We start from the raw sequence: 16,057 nt of genomic DNA on the forward strand, positions 1-16,057 counted from the left end.
GACGAGACTGAAACTCTGCGTCATATACTGCTCTCGATTGATGGTCTGTGGGAGCAACACCTGTTCGCATGCATCCATATTTTCAGAGAACCTGGATCTGTTCTGATGTCCTGTTCTGATCATTACCTATTGCAACATCTCCATTCTCATCTGCCACTCTAGATTCGGAAGCAGAGCATCGTATGCAACGTTCCCCGAGACTCGATTGCTAACCGGGGGGGTAATCCAGCACTGTTTTCACACGTCCTGCAACTGCAGCAATCATGAATCTGAATCTCACCAGCGAGAAAGCCGAGGCTAAAGCTCCAGCCAAAGCGGAGAAGGTCAGCTTCCGCAAGGCGGCCTTCTGGTCGTTCATGTGCATCACCTATCTGGTCTTCTTTGTTGCGATCCGTAAGTGTTCTTGCATTGTTTCTCCCTGCTCCATGGGGGCGCTAACAATTCACGAGCGTTCGCTGCAGTTCACGGTGTTTATGCTGCCGATGTCGACCAGTCTGAGGAAGAGCTCACTACTCAGGTGGATGCTCGCGCCTTAGCTGTCGACTCAACCAGCTCTGTCATCGATTCTTACTGCTCTGTTTCTGGCAGTTCCGCCTACTCGACTCCCTCGGCTGTCTTCGTCACCGAGTCCGTCAACGTGGCAACTGCGACAACTAGCTTGGAAGTCACCCCGATCTCTTCGGTCACGTAAGTCGGCTAAAAGACCCCAGCCCGACCACAAGACAGAACAAAAGAAAAAAAAGGAAAAAAAAAAAGAGAGAGAGAAAAGAGGAAATCAAGAAGAACACTAACAGTTATACACAGCACGGACGACGTCTCTTGCTCCGGTCCTCAGACCGTCACTGTCACTGTCACCCTCACCACTGTCACCGACAACGACGCCGTGACCGCCGACCCCCAGTCCAGCGGCTTCACCGCCAGCAGCGACAGCAGCCCGTGGACGACCGTCACTGAGACGTCGACCGAGGCCCGGACAACGACCATCGGCGGCCCGAGGAGCACTACAACCAAGTACGCAACCGCCACCGGCTCGACCGGCACCGTCACCATCACCGTAGTCGGGCCGGGCACGAGGGCTAACAGCACCAGCACCACCACCGTCACGACCACCGCCTACGCGGATGCCTCCTCGGTTTACAACACCCTGACCGCGGGCTCCGGCGTCGGCACGGGCGGCGTCGTGCTGGGCACGGGCACGGGCACGGGGCCCTGGGCCAACGGCAGCTACACCTACAGCCTGCCGTCCGTGCAGCCCAGCCAGCCGCTGACCAGCGTCGTCAGCAGCTCGGCCGCGGGCACCGTCGGCGGCCGCGCTGCCGGCTCCCCGCGGGACCAGCGGGGCCACGGCCGCGGCGGCGGCACCGGCTTCTACTGCGCCGTCATGGCGGTCGCGTGCGCCATCGCCGTCTCGATCTGATACGGGAAACGTCACACTGCGCTGGAAGGCTGCCCGGGTGCTCAGCAGGCTTGAAGTAGGTAGGGGGAGATGACAGTGGTTTTTTACACTTGAATCAGGCTGTCCTTTCTTGTCCTCCAGAGATGGTGCTAGGTCGATGGAGGCAACGGAGGGACGAGTGGATTGAAGCCTACTTGCCTTGGAGGATGGGCGAAGGGTGAAGGGTTCGTTTTAGTCAGTAGATAACCGGATGCTGACTCGGTTCTTCCGGCTGTTCCCTACTGTTTCGCTTTTGGTGATGTGACATGTGCAGTTGCCAAGTAGATATACACCTGCAGACGCCCGACAGCAATGGGGTGCTGTAGGGAGGCAATGTAGCGCGGACTTGCCAGATTCAGACTCGACCATACACGGGGCAGAGTGAAAAGCAACAGGAAAAAATTGGATGCACCCGGGATCGAACCGGGGACCGCTCACAGCCGCAGACATGCGAAGCGAGAATCATACCACTAGACCATGCACCCAATGCTTGTCAGACAAAGGTGAGTTAATTATCTGATAAAGCCATTATCCGGGCACTTGGCAAAAGAGTAAAGGTGAAAAATGGATGCACCCGGGATCGAACCGGGGACCGCTCACAGTCGCGATGATGCGAAGCGAGAATCATACCACTAGACCATGCACCCATGTTTGGTGATGTAGCTCTCCGGTTCGCCAGCTTCTATCGTCGTGGGCGCAAAGCTCGACGACTTTCCTCGCAGACACAAACCGCCCTTTAGTCATCGTCACAACGAAAATTGAATCGTGTTTTTGGGTTGCTGGTTTCGCTCAGTCTTGGCGCTGGAAGGTCCGTGATGGCACCGGGGGGGTCGTAGGGTACGCGCATCTCGCCCTAGCGAGACTACCCCATGACCCAACTCGGAAATAACCTCCTCCCAGGTCCCAACCGGGCAGCAGAGAAGTTGGTGGGGCGGATCAAAAATGCTCTTGAATTCAACCCGGGCATTATATAAACGCAGAGGGTTTGAACCAGTTGTGCTCGTCTTCAATCAAAAAGCAAACGGAGTGAACGTGAAGTCGAGCGGCTCTCCGACCATCTTGCGCGGGTGGCTTCCGGCCTATCCAGTGATCCGCCCTTGTCCCAGAGACAGCTACAATGTGCAGCCATCTGATGTCTGGCTTTAAGTGTTTAGAACTCGCCTGATGAAGTTGATATCTTGGACCTCCTTAACGCCATATCTGCCTCCAGATCCCCTCCGCAAGCAACCTCAGCTAGAGCAACAGTTGACCCCCCCCCCCAATGATTTAAGATCCCAGACAAGGAACAAAGTATGATGACACTGACAGTATAGATCCCCTTAAACCCCAAGCCCCATAGAAAATGGAATATCAACCCCCCCTCCTCCCTTTCCTCTCCCTCCCTTTCTCCGATTATTTTTTTTCTCCCCCTCCGTTCTTTCAAACACCCGAACCGTTGGCATTCTTGCCTCATCTCCCTCTCAATGCTCCCTGTGCTGCTGTTGTTGTTGCTGCTGCTGCTGCTGCTGCTGTCTCAGCTTCCAGCTATCCTTGATGCTCTTGGCGGCCTGCAGCAGCTCGGCCTCGCTCACGCCGTCCTTGATGCTGGTCAGGACGCTGTTGACGGTGCTGATGTGGTTCGCCTCGGTCTTGTCGTCGCGGAACCGGTACAGCCGCCACCGCTTCTCCTCGTCCAGGCAGCACTCGACGATGCGGTCCTGCAGCGGGTCGCCCCAGCTCTTGAGCGTCTCCCACTCCTCCTCGGTCAGGTACAGCGGGCTCTCGAACTCCTCGTACCCGGGCTTCCCCCGCTCGACGCCCGTGAAGACCAGCAGCCGCGCGTCGGGGACGCTGTCGTAGTCGACAAACGGCTCCGCCTGGCCGGCGGCGCGCTCGGCCTCGTTGGGCTCGACCAGGGGGAAGTTGAGCTTCAGCCGGAAGTCGACCGTGTTCTCGTGCGGGGCCTTCCACTTGAGGATGTGCGGGTCGGTGCCGAACTGGTACGGGCTGGTGCGGCAGGTGAAGATGAGCCCGTCGCTCTGGTGCTTGAGGCTGGGCAGCACCTCGCGGAACATCATCTCGATGCCGTACGAGAACTGCATCTCCTTCATCTCCACCTTGAACGCCTGGTACTGCAGCTCCTCGGGAAAGGCCGCGAACAGGGCCTTGTACGGCTTCATGACGTGCTCCTTGAAGTATCCCAGCCGCTTGTCCAGCGGCTTGGAGAGGAGGTCGGCCTTGCCGTCGAGCGCGAGCAGGTCGAAAACCAGAAACCTGGGCTCCTTCTCGCCGTTCGGCAGTATGTCCATCACCAGCTCGCCGTCGATCAGCGTGCCCGTGTGGAAGGCGGCGCGGTCATGCGCCAGAGGGAAGTGGAGATTGCGCTGCGACAGCCACCAGTAATCGTTCTTGCGGTCGACTAGATAGTGACACTCGTTGCCGTTCTCATCCGCAGTTAGGTATAGGAGGTAGCGAATGCCGTCGGATTTTTCGCAGACGTAGTAGCTGTTGAATCGATGGAAGGGGGCGCGGTCAGTGGCGGGCTGAATAGATCGCACGGTAGTCTTGGGGGCGGGGAGTTTTGGGGGGGGGGGGGGGGGGGAAAGGGGGGAGGTTTGAAGAGGAAAGGAACGCACTCCTCTCTGCGCAGCTCATCTATATGCCTCCTCGAGAATGATACTGGCTGCGCGCCCGGGAAGTTGTACGAGTTGCGTCCCAGCAACTCGGCCACTTCGGCGCGCAGCTCTCTAAGCAGGTCGCCCTGGGCCTTTACGCCCGGATTGGCGATGTCGCGGAGGGGGTGCGCGCCTTGGTCCATGGCCGATTGCGTGGCTCTAACAAGTTTTCAACGGGACCAGAGTCGGGAGATTCGGGCGCGTCCTTCAGTGGCCGCATCCGGGTTTGTCACATGTCGAGGGCCGCCATGAGTCGGGAGATCGACGAACTCGAGCAGCCACGGCCACGGGCGCGACACGCGGCTTAGCACTAGTTAATAGTTTGTAGGTTAAGAACGTTATCTTATCGCTGGCGTAAAATGGCCAACATGAACCACGCTCGCTCACTTACTACTCGATTATTGCATGTCTCTCATTATTCGCTTCTTCTACGTCTCTTTCCCCAGTCTCGTTATTTTTCCATTTGAATCGATCTATCCCCTCCTTTTCGAATTTGTTTGTCGTTTAGGTGTTGCTTCGAGCGGAGAAGCTGCGAGACAAACGACCCGCGAATTCAATCCGAGGAGAGGGGCAGTCATCATAGCCGCTTCGGTATTTTTTTTTTTTTTTACGGCATTTCTTCAATCAACATATTACAGCAGGGGCCCAACGTCGAGAAGCTTTCTTTCGGCTCCTGTGGGAAGTCTATGACCCAAGATCGATCGCATCAAGTCGACTACACGTCAATCTTCTCTACCTCTGCCTTGGCTTCCTCCCACGTCTCTTTGTTCTTCTTCGCCCACTCAATCTGGCTTTTTGCATACGCAAGCTGTGCCTCTCCATTAGCGACTGTTGATCTGCTAGATTTTGAAAGCGCAGCTTACCATATATCGCTTCAAGTCTTCCTCCTTCTCTCGCTGGAACCTCTTGAGATCCTTAAGGATGCTCGCGCTCGCGTCCTTGACGTCTTGCGCCGATGCCACCTGTGCCTGCTCGAGTTGCGCAATAGACTCCCGAGTCCTTGTGATGGTATCGCGCCGCGTCTTCTCGGGATCCGCGTCGACCACCCCCTGGACGGCGTGACGAAGGGGCCCAAAGATCCTGTTGGTGATCGAAGTAGCGCTTGGTGCCTTCCTATGGCTCGGGGCTGGGGGAGCCCGCTCCGGCGTCCCGATGTTCGCCGAGGGCGCATTCGATATGTCACCGTGCGTGGGAGGGAAGTCGGAGTCGATCGACGCGGTGTCCTCGTTACTGCCATCGCGGCGATGTGTGTGTGCTTCCCTCATGCTCGCCGACCTGCGCGGAGGCTGGATCTGCCCGCTGCCGCTGAGATATTGCTCGATCCTCCTTGCTTCGGCCTCGCTCCGCTCCAGTTGGTCAAGCAATGCCCTTTTCTTGTTCAGCTCGTCCGTAGTCATGTCTTGCTGCACCCGCTTCAAGACCCGGTACCGCAGGACACTCCTGACTACGCCGGCAAACTGTGCATTTTCCCGCATGGGTTCGGCGAAGCTGGCGCCCAGGGAACTTGAGAGTTCCTCGGTTGCGATGTACGAAGAATCGGCAGCCTGTCCTATCCTTTCGATGGCAGTCGAGAGCGATTGGGTCGGCTCGGAAAGGGCAAATGCATTGTACCTCGCTCCCAACTCGGAAAGGTCGGAAGCCAAGGAAGACAGATGGCTCAATGTTCGCCGGTTGACCTTCTCCATCGACCCCATGAGTAATGATTCCAGCTCCCTAATGGAAGTCTCGAAGGCGGTGAAGTAAGGGTCCAGCTCATGTTCGCTCAGATTGCTGCTGTCCGGCGGGAAACGAGCAAACACCTGCGCTCCTGCTGTGCTTTCTGGCGGCGGCGGCGCCGGGACCGATTTGAGCTTTGCCGAGTTGGCAGGCACGGGAAGAAACTCGTGACCAGGGGTCGGATTGGCCGGGTCAAGAGGAGGCGCCTTCATGATGGATTTAGGGATAGACGCCACCGGGTGAGAGTGCAGGACCTCGTTCTTCCCCACTTGTCAGTCCGGCGCCCTTTGTTGGCAGCGCTTGAGTTATACTACGACTTACCCAGCTTGAGTTGGGGTCCAGAAACCGCCACCAAACGCCATCCGTGCGGACTTGCTCCATCCTCCGGCATCGGTTCAAAAAGACTGCCAGCATGCGCTTACGGAGATCGATTATTTGCTGGTCCTGCTTTGCGTTGGTGGGATTGGCGGCGTAGTCAGCCATGGTATGTTTCTCGGGGATTGGGGGGATGATAAGCGTCGGGTGCAGCCTCGTCAGCGCATCACGGAGGGATGCAAACTCTGAGTATCGCCGGCGCACTATAAGCTCCTAGTGACATTCTGTCAGCGCTATGACCGAGAATTGAGAGTGTCGAGATGGCCAGTCTTACTCCAGTTTTGATGGTGTAAACGATAAACCTGCCGCTCTCTGTGCTCTTTCCGGCGTCGGTGATCAAGATAGGCAGCTCCGGGTTCTCGTAGAGCATCTGCTCCACGCGGCTGTCGTATCCGCCGGGTTTGGTCCGCGGCACAAGCTCACCCCGAGACCGGGCATTCTCCTCCTCCTCACTCTCGGTATCCGTGGCCTCGCGCTGGGGAGGTTCGTCGCCTGTAAAAGAGGGAGTATTGGGAGCGTCGTAGCGGGGGTCTATTTGTACCCAATCGAGATCAGCGTCGTCCTCAGGGGGTGGTCCCAAGGGAATATCCTCGAATGGCGGGTCATCCATGATGTAAAGAGCACGGGTATGGCATGATCAGAAGCTGCACGAAAGTAAGACTCACAATCATGGGTGATCGGAGAGGACGGGTTCGCGGAGGAGGCAAAGGAGTCTCTGCGCTCAAAGCTCCCGCCGTAGGGGTTATTGTCTTCGTCATTCCACATGATGCCGAGCTTCTAGCAGTGCTTGTGACAAATATGCGCTGTAATTCTGCCTGCAGCTGTAGGTGGGATGAAAGCAGGAGACGCTAGTACGGCGATTGACGACAAACACAGCTTCGCGCGTCGGTGCTTCGCGGGCGCACGGAGGACGGTGACGACCGGAACTTGGCGAAAGGAACCAGTGATGGCGGGGTTAAGCGGGCGGTCGGGCCGTTGTTTCTGGCAGTAAGCGCCGTCTCTGTAAGTGGCGCGTGAGGTAATCGCTCAGGAGTTCTTTCTCTTGTGTCTGCGCATTTGCATGGTAGGTTGAGAACAAGCAGGTCTTATCCGTAGATGATGCGGTTGATTCGCCGCTTCGCTTGGGGGTTGTTGCTGCTGGAGGAGTGGGCCGGAGCTGTGAGATGCGAGGCGAGGCACAGCCTGCCAAGAGGATGACGACGGTTGTCCGCTTGCGACCATACAGCGCGTTACTGGATCAGGCAGTCCAACCCCACATTGTGCGAGAAGCGGGTGGGGTGCTCTCGTTACAAGGGGACCTCACTGTGTGGTCTAGGGTAGCTACCGTGTAGGACTCCACTAGTGTAAGGTGGCCTCAGCTCGCGCCTGCCTTTTAATAGTTAAACAATACCCAAGAGACTGCTCATCGTTTCCATTGTTGTTCTGTTTGTCCTTTCACCAGTCCTATTCAACTCAAGGACGCCCTGCAAGACCAGCAATAATTCCCTACAGTCGACCTGGCACTCGGTTCCATGGAGTGAGAGAGACGGTCTAGTTACGCAGGTAGGTAGCTATTATGGTTGATAATGATGTCATTCCCCTGTTCAGCTCGGCGACGGTTCCTGAGTGGATCATCAATTCAACTCGCGCCCGAAGTTAGAGATTGTTTATACATTCTCTGCTTTCGTTATTGGCATACCCGTGTGCAATGGTCCAACAAGGCTTATTAATGTGAGCGGCACAAAGCACAAAGACGCACTCATATACTGACTTTGGTGTCTGCCATGAACACAGGTGCAGACCACCTTCCCAGTCCTGCAGTTTCGCATCGAACTGCTGCTCTGTCGCGGTAACTAAAGATAAACCTCGGCTGTCCCACGTCAATCTGCACGAGAACAACCTGTGGTACCGTGCCATTGGGAAGGCATCTTTGAACACGGATGTCTTGTATTCCGTACAAGTACGCAAACAGGCCAAGCTCGGCGCACCACCAGCCTCATTGGGGCCGTAAATCCCCGATCCACCAGAATGGGTCAAACCCATTGACTCTTACCGAGTATTTAGACTGCTACGCCGTCGAAGCCCAGAGCATCGTACGTCTGCCCTAGGCCAGCCAAAGCCAGATTGAAATTGCTAGACTATCCCCGCGCTTTCCTATGCCTCTCTCCTCTCTTCCTCTCTCTCTCTCCTCTCTTCCTCTCTCTCTCTCCTCTCTTCCTCTCTCTCTCTCCTCTCTTCCTCTCTCTCTCTCCTCTCTTCCTCTCTCTCTCTCCTCTCTTCCTCTCTCTCTCTCCTCTCTTCCTCTCTCTCTCTCTCTCTCTCCTCCTCTCTCTCTCTCTCTCTCTCCTCCTCTCTCTCTCTCTCTCCTCCTCTCTCTCCCTCTCCCTCTGCCCGCTTTAGCACTCCACGATCAGTCCCCTCCACGCAAAATCCGCCGCATCTGGTCAAACGCCCCCGTGACTCGGCCAGTAAGTCCGGCGGACTGCTCCCTCCGGTGCCGGATATGAACGCCTCGCTGCCCACCCCTATCGCCGCGACTGGTGCCTCGAGACTGGTGAAGTCGAGAGCTGGGAGAGCGGATCCGTGAAGGCTCGGAGCGACGCGAGGTCGAAGAGCCTCTCACATCATCGGAGCCGCTGGCAAGCGTGAAGGACACGCGCGGTCGGCGGCGTTCAGGGCTCGGGTACTGAATGTCCGAGCTAGGAGGGCGCCGTCTGGGACCGGAGCGCGATGAGGCCCGTCGATTAAGCAGGTCGGAGAGAGGTGTGGAGTCTGAAGGCCAGACGCGGGTGCCTCGGGCTTTGCAGGGATGATGGCGGCGGCTCTCCGAATCAGACGTTGCTGCGCCGCTGTGATTACGGTGGCCTTTTCCGAAGGGCCGCTGATTGTCAAAGACGGCTTCCACGCTCGTGTTGATGTAGCTGGAGGCGTAGCTGAGCTCGGATGGAGATAGCGACTCGCGACGACGGTGGTTCATCCCTGTGTTCTTGCGGAGGCTCTGCGAACGATAGCAGGCCTGGTCGTCCCGTGCCGGGGGATGCGACGTTCTCGGGCGCGCGCGCCTTGAATTGCCGTCTCCATGCTCGCGTTTCCGCGGTGAAACCGAAGGCGCGGGAGGAGAGGGTGATCTCGACGGACCGGTCGTTGACGACCAATCGGACAGAGTTCTGGCATGGCCGTGTATGGGAGATCGATCTCCAAGCGAGAACCATCGTCGCCATTGACTTCGTGGTTCAGCAGCCGGAGAGGTCATGGGCTTGATTCCGGTAGCATCTCTCAAGGGTGCCGAGGATGTGGTTGGCGGAGGTGGTGCACTCACGGGCCGTGGAGCCGCCGCTCCCGGCAAGCTGGGGTGCTGAGTTAGTTGGCTTTGCCCCGGGACGTGTTGTGGTGCGGAGCATCCGGCGTATGACTGCGGCGGCAGCGGCGCGTTCGGTACCCAAGAATAACCTGTGGTATCAACACCAATGTGCCCTGAAGGGGGAGGATCATGGGGCAGACCCGGCTGCAGAAGAACATTGGGACAACCGAGCTGCGGCTGAAGAGGGAACGATGAAGGCGCGGGTGTAGTCCAAATGATTGGAGGAGGAGGCGGCGGCGGCGGCACCAAATGAATATCTGGGGCGCTGGCCGATTCTAGCTGCCCAGGTATTTTGTTGGTGCTGTTATCCTCGCCTTGTGTCGGCTTGTTCCCCTCCTTTCTGACTTTTGGTGACTGAATATCTGACCGACTAGCTTCCGGTCCGTTCGGTGGCCTTTGGCCGCGGTAGATGGTGATTGAAACTCTGTTGGGATCTCGTCTTGTCACTTTCCAGTAGCCGCCAACCGTGGTTTCAGCATCGCTGCGATTGGCACGGTTGGGCTTGAACTTGAGTCGCCAGTACATGTATCCCATCGTCAGCGCAAACACGACAATAACCAGAATAATGCCAAATTGTGCGGCATCGCCGAGACAGTCCCAGCCCGAACTGGAGCATGAGTTAGCCACGCCTGTCTTGCTTCAGCAGTCGAGTGCATTGCTGTTACCAGTTGTCGGCTCTCCCTCGACGGACGAGCGGTGAAGTTCTAGCATAGGCTAAGGGTGCCATTGTCAAATAGTGCAACGGGATGCGGCCGATCCAGATGAGTAGAAGACCGAAACTCGATGCCGAGAGCATGGAATGTTGATCAAACAGGAAGGAAGGCGGACTTTGCTGATTTCAGTCATGTCCGCTTCCACCTTGTTTGCGATACCAACAACAAGCACGAGGACCCCCAGCGTTGCTTTGGGAGAAGGGCCGTGGGATTCCGGTATCGAGACTGCTGTGAATTTGTGCCTACCTTAGCAGCCGCCTGAAGTAGGTAGGTAGGTAGGTAGCAACAAAGACACTGTAGCCATCGTATCTGAATTGGAACAGTGCGAATTCTTCCTCTGCTACAATCCGGAGATGTCCAGGAACTCGGGTATAATAATAGACAATCCTGAAGTGAACCAAGGGCATATTACGGCTGCCACCGAGTTGTTGCTGTCTGGTTGCATGTAATTCAACTTTCGTCAACGATGCACGGCAACCACTGCGCAGTCCACGCTCGTGCCACCCTGGATCACAAGTAGTATTTCTCCTGGAAGAATAAAAAGAAAAATGAAGTGAGTTAACTAATTTCTCTTGTTGTATCCAAAGCCAACCTGTTTCAAGTCACGGTTGCCTCAAAAGGCTACAAGAGCAAGCGAGGAAAAGACGGTAGAAGTAAAGAGGTGTGTGCTATATTGCGACCTCCTGGCATGGTGTGCACTGAATTCGGGTATGGTAGTCTTCTTTTCTTGGAGAGCAGGGGCCAAGTTCAACCCAGGATTCCAACACATTATGCATAGCGCATGTTGTGTGATCTAAGTGCAGATAACCCGGGTTGTCACTTGGTGAGGGTAATGCCTGGGAAAGGAAACCGCAGCCTTGTTGTTCAGTGGTTCTGGCAATTGCCCAATCAGAGGGATCTACTCCGTAGTTATGGGAGCATGGGCGGCGCGAAGGTCGAATTTCTTTGCGGGACCCACAGCTGCAGCCATTCAGCCTCAATCGCCGCTACATTCACGCAACCAAAGTGGACTCCGACGGCCGCGCAGCAATAGCGAACAATAGTTAGTAGGCACAGCGGCCGACGCGACGATAGTTCACACGACCTCGCTGTGTGAACTTTCATCTCGCCAGCACCGCGACTTCATCATTCGCCATGCGGTGCTAGCATTTTGGAACCCAAAACCTGCAACACCGACCGTTGCTTCGAGTTTCCAATGCGAACGCCGACTTCCTTTCTCGACAGACCCGACGAAACTGACCGTTTGCTGACTGCCGTGTCTCATCGCCGCTCCGAACACACCGAGGTAGCGGGGAGCCCGAAACGGGACGGCCGCTGATTCGTTTCCTCCTCCTCCTCCTCCTCCTCCTCCCCGACACTTGATCCGCGATACCGCGCTCGAGACGCGTCGACCCTTGCCACGATGGCTTCCACCTTGTCCAGCAGCCAAGTAAACGGCCCGGATGGGCCTGCGAAAGGCGTCAACGGGCTCGCCGCCCGCGCTCCCAAGAGCAAGCGCTTTTCGGATATCCCGCAGACCATCGACATTCCCATGCAAGACGATGTCGAAGTCGAGATCGACCTCCAAGTGCTGCCCGACGACCCGACTGAGCTCTGCTCCGTCTTCGAGAACGAGCAGTCTCCCAGGATATACTGGATGACGGTGGCCCTGGCATACGCAAAGCAGAATAAGATTGACTTTGCTATTGAGATGCTCCTTCGCGGGGCCAATGTTCTGCAGGGCAACCAGCGCGAGAAGCTCGGGATCATCACCTGCATCTGCTGGCTGTACCTGTGGAAGAGCAGGGAGGCCCCGCGGGTAGCCCCCGACGGCGTTCCGGCTTCCGAGGCAAAGACGAAGGAGTACTACCTCCAGCTGGCCACCCAGAGCCTGAACGACGCGTCGCGCATCAACCCAGCTTTTCCGCCGCTGTTCTTGGCCCGCGGCGTCCTGATCCTCCTGAAGGCGTCTCTCCAGCCGTCGTCCAAGGCCCCAGGGGCAGTCGATTCGAACAAGGCAGAGCAGCTGCGCAACGCTCTGAAGTCGTTTGAAGAAGCCATCCGCGTCTCTCAGGGGAGGAATATGCTGGCTGTCATGGGCAAGGCGCGCGCGCTCTTCTCCCTCGGCAGATACCCGGAATCGCTGGCGGCCTACCAAGACGTTGTCGCCAAGATGCCAGACATGGTCGACCCAGACCCGCGCATCGGCATTGGTTGCTGCTTTTGGCAGCTGGGCTTCAAGGACGACGCCAAGATCGCCTGGGAACGCTGCCTCGAGATCAACCCGGACTCCAAGCACGCTAACATCCTACTCGGTCTCTACTATCTCGACGCCAGTGGCCATGTCCCCACCAACAGCCCCGAGTTCATCCGGCTGTACAAGAAGGCCATGACCGAATACACACAAAAGTCCTTCAAGCTCGACAAGAACCTGCCCCTCACCTGCGCCACCTTTGCTGGCTACTTCCTGTCTCGGAAGCAGTTTGGAAACGTCGACGCCCTCGCGCACAAGGCCATTCAATACACGGACGTCAACGCCATCGCCAGTGATGGCTGGTATCTCCTTGCCCGAAAGGAGCACTACGATGGGAATCTAGAGCGCGCCAGCGACTATTACCGCCGTGCTGACGATGCCAGGGGTGGCGCTGAGCGCGGGTATCTGCCGGCCAAGTTTGGCGCGGCACAGCTTTCGGTGCTCAAGAATGACCTCGGGGAGGCCAAGCTTCGACTGGAGAAGATGATCCAGCACTCCAAGAACTACGAAGCCATGATCCTGCTCGGTACTCTGTATGCGGAGGAGGTGTTCGCCAACCAGTCCGCCGCGGTCAAGGAAGACAAGAGCGCAGAGGCGAAAAAGGCCATCAGCCTCCTCGAAGGCGTCCGCTCCGCTTGGAAGGACCCCAAGAGGAATCTCTCCCCAGACGCGGCCGTCCTGCTCAACCTCGCGCGGCTGTACGAGAGCGAGAGCCCGGACAAGGCGCTTCAGTGCCTCCAACAAGTCGAGCAGCTGGAGATCGACCAGATTCCCCAGTCGGAGTACCCCCCGGACGCAGAGGACGAGGCGGCAGCCCGCGCCGCTATACGCAAGCTCCTGCCACCGCAGCTTCTCAACAACATTGGCTGTTTCTACTCCCAGGAGGGCAAGCACCGTCTTGCTACCGAGTTCTTCCAGGCTGCTCTTGACTCGTGCGCCCGCATCAGCCAGACGGAGAACGACTTGGACATCGATGCCCTCCTGACGACCATTCCGTTCAATCTCGGCCGGAGCTACGAGTACGAAGGGGATATTGACAAGGCGATTGAGACGTACGAGCAACTCCTGAGCCGTCACAGCGACTACACGGATGCGCGGACGAGGTTGGCCTACATCAAACTGCGCAGGAACCCCAACAAGGAGGGTCCGGATGCCGTCGCGAAGCTGTACCAGGAGAATCCGTCTGACCTGGAAGTCCGCGGCCTGTACGGCTGGTTCCTGAGCAAGGTGAACTCCAAGAAGCGGCCGGCGAACATTGCCGAGGATCCCGAGCAGCGACACTACAAGCACACCCTGCAGAGCTACGACAAGCACGATCGCTACGCCCTTGTCGGCATGGGTAACCTTCACCTCATGGCCGCCCGCGAGATGCGCCGGGAGACAGAGCAGGACCGGCAAAAGCGGAGCGCTGCGTACAATCGCGCGGTCGAGTTCTTCGACAAGGCGCTGCAGCTCGACCCGAAGAACGCGTACGCGGCCCAGGGCATCGCGATCGCCCTAGTGGAGGACAGGAAGGACTACAAGAACGCCCTTCAGATCTTCATCAAAGTCCGCGAGACCATCCAGGACGCGCACGTATACGTCAACATGGGCCATATCTACGCCGAGCTGCGGCAGTTTAGCAAGGCCATCGAGAGCTACGAGATTGCGCTCTCCAAGGAGGGCAAGGCCAACGATGCCGGCATCATCTCGTGCCTTGGGCGGACCTGGCTCAACAAGGGCAGAGCGGAGCGCAACCTCGACGCCTACAAGATGGCGCTCGACCAGGCCAAGAAGGTGAGCAGTTCCCCCTTCTACCTCTCCTCCGACCGCTTCCCGTCGCTAACCCCCCCGCCCGGCAGGCCGTCGCCGTCGCTCCGGACCAGCTCCACTTCAAGTTCAACGTCGCCTTCGTCCAGATCCAGATCGCCCTCGTGCTGCACTCGATGCGCGAGAGCGAGCGGAACTCGTTTCAGCTCGAGGAAGCCGCCGAAGGCCTCGAGGAAGCAATCAAGATCCTCGACGAGATCGCGGCGTCCCCGTCGCCGCCCTATCCCAGGCACGACATCGAGCAGCGCGCCAACATGGCCCGCAACACGCAGCGCAAGCAGCTCGAGCGCGCCCTGGCCAGCCAGCGCGAGTACGAGGCCAAGAACAAGGAGAAGCTGGCGGCCGCGCTGGAGCAGCGCCAGGCCGAGCTCCGCCGCCGCGAAGAGGAGCGCCGCAAGGCCGAGGAGGCGGAGCGCGAGCGCCAGGAGAAGATCCGCCGGGAGCGCGAGGAGATCGCGGCGCGCGACCGCGCCCTGGCCGAGCAGCGGGCCGAGGAGGAGCGCGCGCGCCTCGAGGCCGAGATGACGACCGACAGCGAGACGGGCGAGAAGGTGAAGCGCAAGAAGAGGACGGCCGGCGGCGGCGGCGGCGGCGGCAGCAGCAGGAGGGAGCGGGATTCGCGCTCGCGCGAGCCCCGCTCCTCGACCAAGGGCAGGCGCGGCAGGAGGAAGAAGTCGGCCGGCGAGACGGACGGGGAGGAGTCGGAGGGCGGCGGCGGCGGCGGCGGCGGCGGCGAGAAGGGCAGCCGCCGGCCGCCCAAGAAGAGGCAGCGGCTGTCGAGCAAGAAGGACAACTCCAAGTACAAGTCCGCCGAGATCGTCGTGGACAGCGACGAGGATGACGAAGTGGACTACAGGGGCGGCGAGGACGAGGAGGACCCGCTCGAGAGGGCGGAGCGGGCGATCGAGAGGTCCGCCAGGCGCAGCCGCAGCCGCAGCCGCAGCCGATCCCCCCGCTCCGGCTCGGGTGACTTGGAAGGGGACGATGGGGAGGAGAGCGAGGGTGAGCGGCGGCAGAGGCAGCGTCGTCGGAGGCTATCCGGCGCTGGCGACGATGAGGAGGAGGAAAAGGATGATGCGGACCGTATGGACGTGGATGAGGATGAGGGGCGCGGGGACAGGAATGAGGCGCCTGTTGCTGGTGGTGGTGGTGGTGGTGATGACGAGGACGACGAGGATGAAGAAGAGACGGTCACGAGGCGGCCGCAGGCCAAGAGGTCGCGGCGCGGGCGGATTCTCGACGAGAGCGATGAGGAGGAGCAGGAGGAGGCAGAGGAGGGTGGTGGTGGCGGTGCGGCGGCGGGCGATGCGCCTACGCCTGGCGCGGCCAGTGGCGAAGAGGGTGCAAAGGCTGATACCAGCATGGTGGACGCGGATGATGACGAGTGAGCGGAACGGGGTAAGACAGACGTTAAGTCGGGGCGAGACTGGACCGTGTATTATCATTTGACCCGGGGTGTTACAACAGGTCAGGATTTGGCAACTCTTGAAAATTGAGATATGATTGATGCCTTGTGACTGGGCGCGGATTATTTTTTCCCAGCTTTAAAATGGCATGTCCCCAGGGCATACACATTATAAACAATGCGGCACTAATAATGCCACGAGCTGCTCCTCTCTCCGTTTCCTCTCTCTCCATTCCCTTATCGGTTCCTCTCATCTCCCTACTCCCTATTTTCTGACCCGGCTGCTCACTCACAACAGGTACGCAACACCAACCTACTCTAACACTCCCTCCTCTCCCGCAGCACAATCTCCCTCAATAACCCCCGCGCATCCCATC

At 58.3% G+C, this 16,057-nt stretch overlaps 5 protein-coding genes and 2 non-coding genes across 7 annotated transcripts; 1 reads left to right on the forward strand and 6 right to left on the reverse strand.

Annotated features, from left to right (window-relative positions):
* Window positions 1–504: 504 nt before the first annotated feature.
* Window positions 505–1,257, reverse strand: MYCTH_2305147 (uncharacterized protein). The gene has a single exon (XM_003663287.1). It carries the CDS (start codon window positions 1,048–1,050, stop codon window positions 832–834), a length of 219 nt encoding a protein of 72 aa, XP_003663335.1. The 5' UTR covers window positions 1,051–1,257; the 3' UTR covers window positions 505–831.
* A 581-nt stretch (window positions 1,258–1,838) lies between these two features.
* On the reverse strand, window positions 1,839–1,920 carry MYCTH_t92. The gene has a single exon. It is a non-coding gene; the product is annotated as a tRNA-Ala (tRNA).
* An 80-nt stretch (window positions 1,921–2,000) lies between these two features.
* MYCTH_t91 lies at window positions 2,001–2,082 on the reverse strand. The gene has a single exon. It is a non-coding gene; the product is annotated as a tRNA-Ala (tRNA).
* Window positions 2,083–2,738: 656 nt separating this feature from the next.
* Window positions 2,739–4,364, reverse strand: MYCTH_2305148 (uncharacterized protein). The gene is made up of 2 exons (XM_003663288.1): window positions 4,051–4,364; window positions 2,739–3,919 (listed from the first exon to the last, which is right to left on the reverse strand). The coding sequence occupies exons 1-2, from the start codon at window positions 4,230–4,232 to the stop codon at window positions 2,896–2,898; spliced, it is 1,206 nt and encodes a 401-aa protein (XP_003663336.1). The 5' UTR covers window positions 4,233–4,364; the 3' UTR covers window positions 2,739–2,895.
* A 93-nt stretch (window positions 4,365–4,457) lies between these two features.
* On the reverse strand, window positions 4,458–7,355 carry MYCTH_2305149 (uncharacterized protein). The gene is made up of 5 exons (XM_003663289.1): window positions 6,846–7,355; window positions 6,455–6,711; window positions 6,127–6,393; window positions 4,953–6,065; window positions 4,458–4,897 (listed from the first exon to the last, which is right to left on the reverse strand). The coding sequence occupies exons 1-5, from the start codon at window positions 6,943–6,945 to the stop codon at window positions 4,805–4,807; spliced, it is 1,830 nt and encodes a 609-aa protein (XP_003663337.1). The 5' UTR covers window positions 6,946–7,355; the 3' UTR covers window positions 4,458–4,804.
* A 1,209-nt stretch (window positions 7,356–8,564) lies between these two features.
* On the reverse strand, window positions 8,565–10,178 carry MYCTH_2305156 (uncharacterized protein). Its single transcript, XM_003663290.1, has one exon. It carries the CDS (start codon window positions 10,052–10,054, stop codon window positions 8,570–8,572), a length of 1,485 nt encoding a protein of 494 aa, XP_003663338.1. The 5' UTR covers window positions 10,055–10,178; the 3' UTR covers window positions 8,565–8,569.
* Window positions 10,179–11,486: 1,308 nt separating this feature from the next.
* MYCTH_2305158 (uncharacterized protein) lies at window positions 11,487–15,831 on the forward strand. The gene is made up of 2 exons (XM_003663291.1): window positions 11,487–14,242; window positions 14,308–15,831. Exons 1-2 carry the CDS (start codon window positions 11,636–11,638, stop codon window positions 15,661–15,663), a joined length of 3,963 nt encoding a protein of 1,320 aa, XP_003663339.1. The 5' UTR covers window positions 11,487–11,635; the 3' UTR covers window positions 15,664–15,831.
* Window positions 15,832–16,057: the final 226 nt, after the last annotated feature.

The sequence above is a fragment of the Thermothelomyces thermophilus genome, chromosome 3 (assembly GCF_000226095.1).
Source record: "Thermothelomyces thermophilus ATCC 42464 chromosome 3, complete sequence".
NCBI classification, from domain to species: domain Eukaryota; kingdom Fungi; phylum Ascomycota; class Sordariomycetes; order Sordariales; family Chaetomiaceae; genus Thermothelomyces; species Thermothelomyces thermophilus.

Excerpts from the sequence above, each read along its gene's own strand:
- MYCTH_2305156 (XM_003663290.1), bottom strand. The coding sequence starts at position 10,054 with ATGGGATACATGTACTGGCGACTCAAGTTCAAGCCCAACCGTGCCAAT.
- MYCTH_2305148 (XM_003663288.1), bottom strand. The coding sequence starts at position 4,232 with ATGGACCAAGGCGCGCACCCCCTCCGCGACATCGCCAATCCGGGCGTA. Across the intron at positions 3,920-4,050 it reads GATGAGCTGCGCAGAGAGGA|CTACTACGTCTGCGAAAAAT; the intron begins GTGCGTTCCTTT and ends TCGATTCAACAG.
- MYCTH_2305147 (XM_003663287.1), bottom strand. The coding sequence starts at position 1,050 with ATGGTGACGGTGCCGGTCGAGCCGGTGGCGGTTGCGTACTTGGTTGTA.
- MYCTH_2305149 (XM_003663289.1), bottom strand. The coding sequence starts at position 6,945 with ATGTGGAATGACGAAGACAATAACCCCTACGGCGGGAGCTTTGAGCGC. Across the intron at positions 6,712-6,845 it reads CTCTCCGATCACCCATGATT|ACCCCCGCTACGACGCTCCC; the intron begins GTGAGTCTTACT and ends GGGTACAAATAG. Across the intron at positions 6,066-6,126 it reads TGGACCCCAACTCAAGCTGG|AACGAGGTCCTGCACTCTCA; the intron begins GTAAGTCGTAGT and ends CAAGTGGGGAAG.
- MYCTH_2305158 (XM_003663291.1), top strand. The coding sequence starts at position 11,636 with ATGGCTTCCACCTTGTCCAGCAGCCAAGTAAACGGCCCGGATGGGCCT. Across the intron at positions 14,243-14,307 it reads CGCTCGACCAGGCCAAGAAG|GCCGTCGCCGTCGCTCCGGA; the intron begins GTGAGCAGTTCC and ends CCCGCCCGGCAG.